Here is a 10,708-nt window from a genome sequence, read left to right as displayed (position 1 = left end):
GAAATACTATTGGGTTTTGTATATCGACTTTGTATTCTGAAACCTTGCTTCCTTCTTAGTTCTGGCCACACATTTTTAGTTTCTTGGGGATTTTCTGCATAGATAATCACATTGTCGGCAAACACAGTTCTATTTCCTCCTATCCAGTCTGTACACCTTTCATTTCTTTAGTTCACCTTATAGGATGGGCTATAATCTCCAGCATAATTTTGAATAGAAGTGGTAAGAGAGGACATCTTTCTCTTGTTCCTGATCTTGGCAGATAAACAATCTTTTACTATTAAGTATGCTGTTAGCTATAGGCTTTTTATAGATGCTCCTTATCAGGTTGAAGAAATTCCCTTCTATTCCTAGTTTGCTGAGAGTTTTTAAAAGCCATGAATGAATGTTGAATTTTGCCAAGTGCTTTTCTGCACATATTGAAATTAATATTTTTCCTTTAGTCTGTTGATATGGTAAGCTACACCGATTGGTTTTCAAAGCTTGAATAAGCCATCTCATATTCCTAGGATAAACCTCACTGGGTCATAATGTATTTATACATATGTAAGGTGATGGCACCCCACTCCAGTACTCTTGCCTGGCAAATCCCATGGACGGAGGAGCCTGGTGGGCTACAGTCCATGGGATCGCGAAGAGTCGGACACGACTGAGCAACTTCCCTTTCACTTTTCACTTTTCATGAATTGGCGAAGGAAATGGCAGCCCACTCCAGTGTTCTTGCCTGGAGAATCCCAGGGACGGGGGAGCCTGGTGGGCTGCCGTCTATGGGGTCACACAGAGTCAGACACGACTGAAGTGACTTAGCAGCAGCAGCAGCAGCAGGGTAGAGTAGGTAGGGCAAGAGGACCATGTTGCCTGCATGCTCAGGTCCAACTCTTTGCGACCCCATGGACTGTAGCTCACCAGGCTCCATTGTCCATGGGATTTTCCAGGCAAAAGTATTGGAGCGGGTTGCCATTTCCTACTCCAGGGGGTCTTCCTGACCCAGGGATCAAACCTGTGTGTCTTGCGTCCCCTGCATTGGCAGGCGGATTCTTTACCACTGAGCCAATGGGGAAGCCCACTTATGCACAGATATAATATATATGCTGCTGCTGCGTCACTTCAGTCATGTCCGACTCTGTGCGACCCCATAGATGGCAGCCCACTAGGGTCCTCTGTCCCTGGGATTCTCCAGGCAAGAATACTGGAGTGGGTGGCCATTTCCTTCTCCAATGCATGAAAGTGAAAAGTGAAAGTGAAGTCGCTCAGTCGTGTCCAACTCTAGCGACCCCATGGACTGCAGCCTACCAGGCTCCTCCATCCATGGGATTTTCTAGGCAAAAGTACTGGAGTGGGGTGCCATTGCCATATATAAAATATGCTAAAACTGTGTTAAAATGTTTAGTCTTGATGTTCATGAGGGAAATTAGTCTGTAAATGTCTTGTTTCTATTTCCTCCCCAGTCTGGTGTCAAATAAAGTTCATTGGAAAGGCTCAGACACTTGGTGCTCCATCGAGGCAGCCGGGAAGGATGTTGAGGAGGAAGAAGAAGAGGAGGAGGAGGAGGAAGACCAAGAAGAGGAGGAAGAGGATCAGGAGGTGGAGGAGGAACAGGAGAAAAAAGTGGAGCTCTCACACTCCTCCGTCACTCTGCTGCCAGACCTGTTGGAATTTGAACGGTGTGAAAGGCCTGGCGCCCATGGGGAAGGGGACAAGTGCTCCAGTGGGAGCAGCCTGCAGGCCCTGAGTCATGGGCCCTCCAGATTTCCACACAGGAAGGGCTTGGGGATGGGGTTGGCAGAGGGGCTAGAGAAAGTCTTGAAACCACATTTGCACAGCACATGCACTATATTTCCTTAGACTGACTTTATCTGGGGTGACACTGTGGGGGTCTGCTGGGATTTGAGGGCTAAAGTGCCTCCCCACCCCCGCAGCATTACTGGTCTTGGAGCAAGGGAAGCAGTGAATGGCTAACCCAGATTCCACCTGCTATTCACTGCTCCTCCGCAAACTCAAGGCTGAACACATCCTTGTATGTGGGCTTGGAGGAGTTGGCCCAACAGAAAGAGGCTTACTCCACAGCTTCCAAATTTAAGCGAGCTCATATCATGTCTGCATATTCCTGGGCTCTAAATTTGAAGCCATGTTTCCCTGGTGAGAGAGTCAGCCTGCCCTGCCTCTCATCCTCTCTTCTGTCGGGCAGTGAGCTTCACAGAGGGCGCTGGGAGGACTTAGGAAGGGACCCCAAAACACAAAACGAAGTCGCCTGTGGCCCCCAAGCTGGCTCTGCACTGCTAGGGTCAGGGCTGGCAGAGACTAGTGAGGCTGAGTCCCTGGTGAACCACAGCCCGGGGCAAGGCCTGTGCTCTTCACCGCCCCACTCCCCACCACGGGATCCCAAGGAGCCGCTCCGAGTCGGGGGACCTTGGACTGCTGGTTCAAGTCTGGGGGTCACTGCCCTTTTGGTTGCAGATACCTCAACTTTTACAAGACGACGATGGACTTTCTGATCAGGAACGAGATCATCTCCTCCAATGAGGTGACACTCCCCATCGTGTCCGCGGCCATCTCCCATCTGTGGCAGACCTTCTCGGAGGAGAGGAAGACCTTCATCTTGCAGGCCTTGGAGCGGACACAGAAGGGCCTCGTGGGGTCCTGTCCAGAGCCGGCCTGCCCCGAGGGCAGCGTGAAGGACAGCGGGGTTGACAGCCAGGGGGCCAGCTGCTCGCTGATCTCCACCCCTGAGGAGGTGAGCCGACCCACGGGTGAGAAAGGGTGGATAGGAATGACTCCATCACCTGTGCCTGGAGACGCCCGGGGAAGTTAGCAGGGTTCCCACAGCTACCTGGAGGTGCTGTCTGGATGCTGGCGCGGTACGTTTCTGATTTTCCCGACATATATGCACAACCACAGAACATTTATTTTTCTCCTGTTACCTTCCTGGTCTTTCCATGGGGATTATAGAAGAGATGGCTTAGAAGGCTGTATCCAGTCGGATTTTTTCAGCTTCAGGTACTCGCTCATTAAACCAAGAGGTGATGTACTCTGCCCACCCGGGAGGGCCAGCACGGCAGGAGGACTTCCGCTACGTCTCCCAGCCAGGTGGCCGTAGATTCGGTTCTTTCCTTTTCCCTGCTCTGCCTCCTCTCAAGGCTGGCATCTCACCTTTCCCGCCCTCCCCATTTCCCGCACAGGGTATAATTGTGGAATGGCGGCCGGTAGCAATCAAGTTATTATTCCTCCTCCTCTGCATCAGTTCAGTTCAGTTCAGTTGCTCAGCTGTGTCCAACTCTTTGCGACCCTATGGACTGCAGCACGCCAGGCTCCCTGTCCATCACCAACTCCCGGAGTTTACTCAAACTCATGCCCATTGGGTCGGTGATGCCATCCGACCATCTCATCCTCTGTCATCCCCTTCTCGTCCTGCCTTCAATCTTTCTCAGCATCAGGATCTTTTCCAAGGAGTCAGTTCTTCGCATTAGGTGGCCAAAGTATTGGAGTTTAAGCTTCAGCATCAGTCCTTCCAATGAATATTCACGACTGATTTCCTTTGGGATGGACTGGTTGGATCTCCTTGTAGTCCAAGGGACACTCAGGCGTCTTCTCCAACACCACAGTTCAAAAGCATCAATTCTTCGGTGCTCAGGTTTCTTTATAGTCCAATTCTCACATCCATACATCCTCTACATCAGGCAAGAGAAAAGACTGCCTCTGGCTCTTTGTTAAGCATCAAGGAGGAACATCTCCAGAAATTTCCACCCTCCCTCTCCTGCCCTCTCATTGGTCAGAATTGTCTAGATTGTCAGATTACTGAGCCAATGAATAACCGAGATAGAATTCCGTTTGGACCAATCAGGACCAATACCTGAGAGCGGGTCAGTTCCCTCCCACCCCACAGAGCATTAGGGAATAGAGCGGAGGTACCCACGCCTTTACTGTAAATGCTCGGAGTTCAGGCTGTTAACCCCGGCCATGGTGAGCGAAGCGGCGCGCTGGTGGGCGTTAGCGGTCGCTGAGCGCTGAGATCAAAGTGGGCTCCTCAGCTGCTATTCCAGAATTAGGACAGCCGCGGAAGGCTGCTGCTCCCACTTGGGGCCGCATCTCTCCTTCCGTGCTCTAGCGGGGCGGGCAGTTCTTTGCTTCTCTGCTCCTAATCTAGTGCTTTGCAGGACATTCAGCTTGCATGCAGCACCCCCCTGCTTTGCCCTGACTTTTCAGACGTTCCACAGCAGGTGGTTTCTTTGAGGAGATGTCCGGTGTCTGGGGAGTCTTCGAGTCAGAGAACCTCCGTTTGCCTCTGATGCTGGGGGAACAGCCCTTGTTGTTCAGTCACTCAGTTGTATTCCGACTCTTTGTGACCCCCTGGACTGCACACGCCAGGCTTCCGTGTTCTTCGCTATCTCCTGGAATTTGTTCAAACTCATGTCCCTTAAGTCGGTGACGCCATCCAACCATCTCATCCTTTGTTGTCCCCTTCTTCTGCCTTCTATCCTTCCTTAGTATCAGGGTCTTTTCCAGTGAATTGGCTCTTCGCATCATGTGGCCAAAGCATTGGAGCTTCAACTTCATCAGTCCTTCCAATGAATATTCAGGGTTGATTTCCTTTAAAACAGACTGGTTTAATCTCCTAGGTGTCCAAAGGACTCTCAAGAGTCTTCTCCAGCACCACAGTTAGAAAGCATCAGTTCTTCAGCAGTCTTTTTTATTGTCCAGCTGGCACATCCCTATGGGAAAAACCATAGCTTTGACTAGACGGACCTTTCTTGGCAAAGTAATGTCTCTGTTGTCTAGATTTGTTATAGGTTTTCTTCCAAGGAGCAAGTGTCTTTTAATTTCATGGTTGCAGTCACCCTCTGCAGTGATTTTCAGTTCAGTTCAGTCGCTCAGTCGTGTCTGACTCTTTGCGACCCCATGAATCGCAGCACGTCAGGCCTACCTGCCCATCACCAACTCCCAGAGTTCACTCAAACTCACATCCATCAAGTCGGTGATGCCATCCAGCCATCTCATCCTCTGTTGTCCCCTTTTCTTCCTGCCCCCAATACCTCCCAGCCTCAGAGTCTTTTTCCAATGAGTCAACTCTTTGCATGAGGTGGCCAAAGTACCGGAGCTTTGGAAAGCCCCAAATAAAGTCTCTCACTGTGTACATTGTTTCCCCAGCTATTTGCCATGAAGTGATGAGACCAGATGCCATGATGTTCATTTTTTGAATGTTGAGTTTTAAGCCAGCTTTTTCACTCTCCTCTTTCTCCTTCATCAAGAGGCTCTTTAATTCCTCTTTCCTTTCTTCCATAAGGGTGGTGTCATCTGCATATCTGAAGTTATTGATATTTCTCCTAGAAATCTTGATTCCAGCTTGTGCTTCATCCAACCTGGCATTTCACATGATGTACTCTGCATATAAGTTAAATAAGCAGGGTGACAGTATGCAGCCTTGACGTACTCCTTTCCCAATTTGCAACCAGTCCATTGTTCCATGTCCAGTTCTGACTGTTGCTTCTTGACCTGCATACAGGCTTCTCAGGAGGCAGATAAGGTGGTCTGGTATTCCCATCTCTAGGAATTTTCCACAGTTTGTTGTGATCTACACAGTCAAAGGCTTTACCTTTGAAGTAGTCAATGAAGCAGATGCTTTTCCGGAATCTTTAGCTTTTTCTATGATCCAGTGCACAGCCCAGGATGGCCCATTCTCTGGGAGGCTTCCTAGACATCAGGACCCAGGCATGGAAAACTACTGTCGCCTCATCCAGTCCTTCCAATTCACAGACGAGCCCAGTGTGTGGGAGGACCTATCCAGGATGCCTAGTTCCTGCTCTAAGGATTGCATCCTTTATCACAGATTTTTTCTTTCAAATCTCGGCCCTTTGGTCTCTAGTTTATTGTTGACCCTCCAGGCTTCTCAAGTGGAGTTTAGTTAAAAGGCAGGCACTTGGCTATTACTCTAGACCCACTGAATCCGAGTCTTTGAGGGGATGGCTCAGAATCTGTGTTTTTAACAAGCACCCCAAGTGACTGGTGTGACTGCAAGGGACTCCCAAGGTGGAGTGAGGTTGGGGCAGGGACGTGGGAGGGAGCGGGTTGACTGTGGCATATCCACCCTGGGAGTGGGCTCTCTGCAACCTAACCCCCGAGCCCCTGAACCTCTGTTCCCCTAGAATGAAACTGCTAGATTGTGGATCAGTCTGTCCCTCGGGCAGTGTAGATGAGCCCTTTCCTGTGTAAACAGAGGCTCACCTCTGGCTGTTGCCTCTCCCACCTAAGCTCCCACCCTCTTTAGAAAGAGGAGACCATGGTCCCCAGTGCTTCCCAATCTCTCAGCCACTCTCTGGGGTTGGCAGTTTTTTCTGGGTGGTCAAGAACTTAATATTCATCCCCTGTAAAGGTCACCAAGCAGAGACCCTGGGTTTGGGCCTCAGCTTTAACATGCACCCCTATGGGGACAAGAGGTAGGGAGCCTTTCTATCCCTCGGCAGCCCAGAGCAAACATTAGAGTGTGGTGGATTTCTGACATGTGAAGTTTTGTGGTTTCTTTCAGATCCTTTTTGAAGATGCCTTCGATGTGGCAAGTTTCCTGGACAAAAGTGAAGCTCCAGGCACATCTAGCCCCAGGTGAGGAGGGGTATGAGACTGTGTGTGGGTGTCCCTGTTGGGGTGTTTGGGAACCTCTCCCGTGCAGCCTCTCAGAGGGGAGCATAATTCAGTTGAAGTTCTTGGAAATCCACTTTTTCCTGTGATTCAGAAAAGGCTGGTCCTAGGATTGTGCCATTGCCCTGGGGAGGATCTTCTCTGGGGCTTCTTCAGCAGAGACCATTCTCCCATTGTGATCCAGGCTGAGATACATCAGCGAGTTGTCAACTCTAGGTGGTTTGCACTGTCTCCTGGGGTGAGGTGGCTATGGATGGGTTACAGCAGTCAGTCTGGTTTGAGAGGTGGACAGAGAGAGTCTGGGCCAACATGGAAACAAGCCCCACGCCTGAGCCTTGGGGTGAGTGACAGAGTCTCTGAGCTGCACAAGGGGAGAAGCTGTTTTCACAGTGCTGATGGGAAGGATGTAGAAGGAGGGATGACCCCCTGAAGTCAGAAGAGCATCTGGGGAGATTTTAAAACAAGAAGCAGCTTGGTTTTTTTAAACACACACACACACATAAAAAACAGTTGTGTTTTCTCAGAAAGAGAGAGTTTAGGACTAAAATATCGTTGCTACTTTGAAAAGCTGTGGTCTTACAGCCTAAAGGCACAGCCCCCTCAGATACCTGGTTAAAAAGAGGTGACCAGTGGTTAAGACTCCACACACTCATAGCAGGGGCCCAGGATCAATCCCTGGTCAGGGAACTAGATCCTGTGTGCTGCTAGTAAGACCCACACAGCCAAATAAATAACATATTTTTTTTTAAATGAAGCAAGAACATGTAGCCTTGGGAATGAGGTGACATTCATGTTCTCATGATCCCAAAGAACATCTCCATTCTTTCTGAGGCTTGTGGCTCCAGCCCAGAGCCCTGGCAGCCTGCAGACAGATTAGAAGTCAGCATTTGCAACTCAGCTGCCACCCCCTCCCCCACCCCAGCCCAGCCTGACATGCCCAAAATCTCAAAGCGATTTTCTGTGGTGACTCTTCCCGGCTGTATAAAGTTTGATTTTCCTGAAACCATCTGGAGACAGACATTGCTATCTCTTTGTTGGGATTGGGCTGTGAACACAATTTGGTTGAAAAGTGGCCAAAGTGTACTTGGCAAATAATTTTGTTAACTCCTCATCCTGCTGGTGGAACAGAAAACAACCAATCAGGGAAAAAAAAAAAAAATTGTTTTTTTTCTTTCTTTCCCTAGAAAAGGCAGAGGGGTTGCTGCCAGGGTTCCCAAGCTGACTGTGAGGCCTCATTCCAGCAGGAAGTGAGGTCAAAGCACCACAAGCTGTCCAGGCCTGATTACAGTCCTATTGGTAGGCTTCTCCTCTTGTTCCAGGAAACAGCAGGAAAAGAATCTTCAGGGAAGCCGTCTGTGCCAGGCAGGGCTGGCGTTTCACTTTAGACCTCCTGAGCCAGAGGCATGTCAAGGGACTGACCTCGATCGTGCCCTGTGCTTCCTGAGCCTGGGAGGTCACGGGTGGGAGCAGAGCCTGACTTTAGGCGGAGAGGAAATCTTGCTCCTTGTTCCCCAGGCCACAGCTCAGAACACTAACCTAGGACCCATGGGCCAGCCTCCCTGTAGTCTTGCTTCCCCAGCAGCTTCCAGACATGATTCTGGAACTGGGGCCGTGCAAACCTTCTACAGAAGGCGCTGGACCACCTTCTGGAGGGTTCAGCTGCATGCTTCAAAGTGTTTGGTTCTCATTGTAATCCAGATATTTTCAGAGGGTGCAAGCAGAGGTGGAGATTGAGGGCAGGATGAGAAGCGGGCAACAGAGGATGAGATGGTTGGATGGCATCACCGAATGAATGGACATGCATTTGAACAAACTCCGTGAGATGGTGAATGACAGCGAAGCCTGGGGTGCTGCAGTCCATGGGGTCCCAAAGAGTCAGATATGACTTAGTGACTGAACAGCAATAACAAAGCAGAAGTTAAAAGTTAGTTTTACCTCTAACTGCTGTTTCTTCCTCTTTTCTGCCGTTAGTACCTCGCTGGCTGTCTGCAACTCAAAAAAACCCGAGGACAAGTTTCATCTCTACGTGCAGATCGTCGATTTTTTCAAAGACTTTTGCTGTGTTGACATTCAGGTCAAACAGGTAGGATGGAGCAGGGTGCAGTCAGGCCTTGGCTCGCCTCCCCTCAGATGGTGGGCTCTGGAGGGGAGCACTGGCTGCAGCTCCCCCAGTTCACACCACGGGGGACGCTCTTCCATGGATATTTGACTTTAGTCTAATGCACCTTGTGGAAGGAGGATGTCAGGGAAGAGGCAGAGGGATGCTCTTCAGGGCACATCTGAGCCTGGGAGCCTTGAGGCAGGGACCAGACCTCAGAGGCCTGGCCCTTGGCAGGCATTCCTACCTGGGTGATTCCTCGATGCCTTTTGAGAGGCTGAACTAGTTCATCATTTTCTGAGACACTGGGGTAATATTTGCTGTCAGCTTTTGAAGGATATTAATTTCTGCTTCCAAAAAGCTGACTGTGCAGCCCACCGTGACATGCATTGTGGGGGTCTTGGTTAGAAGGTCCATTCCTGGAAGTTTCCATGGAAGGAGGGGGTTATTCATGAGCTGCCAAGGAGACAGCCCCTTTCAGATTCAGAGCCATGGATTTTCCCACTGATTTAGCAAAAATATAGCTGTTTATTTTAAAAGGTACGTGATAGTGATGAAAATGTCCAAAAGTAATCAGGGCAGCTTTTCAATGTGGCCCTTTTCCTGCTTACCCTTCACTTCCCTCTGCTGAGACCACATGGAGCCAAGGCCGATTCCTGCAGTTTGCTCTCTGCACCCCCCACCAACCCTTGGCCGCCAGCCCTGACCACTGAGTCCCTTTCTCTGGACACAGTGAAGTCAGGTCACTTTACCAAGGCTTTGAGAGCAGATGGATGGGACAGTCTTTGTTTTCCCCACTTCGTTACTTACACAGAGCAGGAGAGAAAGAACTGGCAGGACTGGAGCTCATGTAAAGCAGAGGTGCTCAGACTTGACTCAGCTTGGGAGCTCATTGGAATGCAGATTCCTGACGTCCCCGCACTCAAGATTTCCATTCAGTGTTGTGAGATGTGGCCCCAGGAATCTGTGTCTTGAACAAGCTGCCCAAGAGTGTCCTCATGCGGGAGGCCTCAGGCCTTGGGTACAGGGTGTGTAAAGAGGGCAACTGCATTCTCTTTCCCGTTCATCCCAGTGCCTGTATTGGTTTCCTAGGACTCATGTAACAAATTACCACAAACTCAGGGGCTTAAAACAACAAAAATTTATTCTCCCAGAAGGCCCAGTTTCGGTGTTGACCCGCCATGCTCCCCCTGAAAGCTCTAGGGGAGAATTTCTCCTGCCTTTTCCCAGCTCCCAGTGCTCCCAGCAGTGCCGGAGATCCTGCACTTATAGCTGCATCGATGCTTCCGTCTTCTGTGATCTCTGTGTCCCTCTCATCATGTAAGGACACCTATCATTTGGATCGAGGGCACACCCCAAATCCAGGATGACTTCAGCTTACAGCCTTAGATAATCACATCTGCACAGACTCTAGTTTCAAATAGGCTCCAGGTGGGCTTGAACTGGGGGAAATGCTACTCAACACACTTCAGCACCCAGTCCCAGCAGACACCTCTAGCAGCCGAGCGATTTCACAGACCTGCAGCTAGAGGGTCCCTCATCATCGTGTGCAGGGGCTTAGAGATGGTTGGATGGCATCACCGACTCAATGGACATGAGTTTGGGTGAACTCCGGGAGCCGGTGATGGACAGGGAGGCCTTGGCGTGCTGTGGTTCATGGGGTCACAAAGAGTTGGACACGACTGAGCGACTGAACTGAACTGACTGAAGGAAGCAGAACGTTTGGAATGACATTCAGGCACTCTGTGACAGACTCCAGTGTGTGGCTCCTTCCCCTGATGTTTAGCCTCGGGGCATCCTCCACATTCCAGCTCCCCCTTTTCTCAACCTTTGCCACCATTCTCACCCTAAACAAGGGGTCTGGTGATTTTCCTTTGACCAGTTCTTCCCTCTCTTGGATACTCTGGCTCTGATGTGCCCACCCCTATCAGGAGGGCAGGACAGATGAGGACCATTCTCTGGAGCTTCATTCTCAGAATC

At 50.2% G+C, this 10,708-nt stretch overlaps 1 protein-coding gene across 1 annotated transcript in view; it reads left to right on the top strand.

The window, feature by feature from the left end:
• STRA8 (stimulated by retinoic acid 8) overlaps nucleotides 1-3,293 on the top strand; it is a 14,818-nt gene extending 11,525 nt beyond the window's left edge. The window contains exons 5-6 of the mRNA XM_010831635.1: nucleotides 1,449-1,664; nucleotides 2,458-3,293. Coding sequence (XP_010829937.1) covers nucleotides 1,449-1,664; nucleotides 2,458-2,812 — 571 coding nt within the window. The 3' untranslated portion in view covers nucleotides 2,813-3,293. The remainder of the gene's footprint in view (nucleotides 1-1,448; nucleotides 1,665-2,457) is intronic.
• Nucleotides 3,294-10,708: the final 7,415 nt, after the last annotated feature.

This window comes from Bison bison, unplaced genomic scaffold, assembly GCF_000754665.1.
Source record: "Bison bison bison isolate TAMUID 2011002044 unplaced genomic scaffold, Bison_UMD1.0 scf7180017864530, whole genome shotgun sequence".
Lineage (NCBI taxonomy): Eukaryota > Metazoa > Chordata > Mammalia > Artiodactyla > Bovidae > Bison > Bison bison.
Note: the sequence above shows the minus strand (reverse complement) of the source record. Positions and strands in the feature narration are given on the sequence as shown.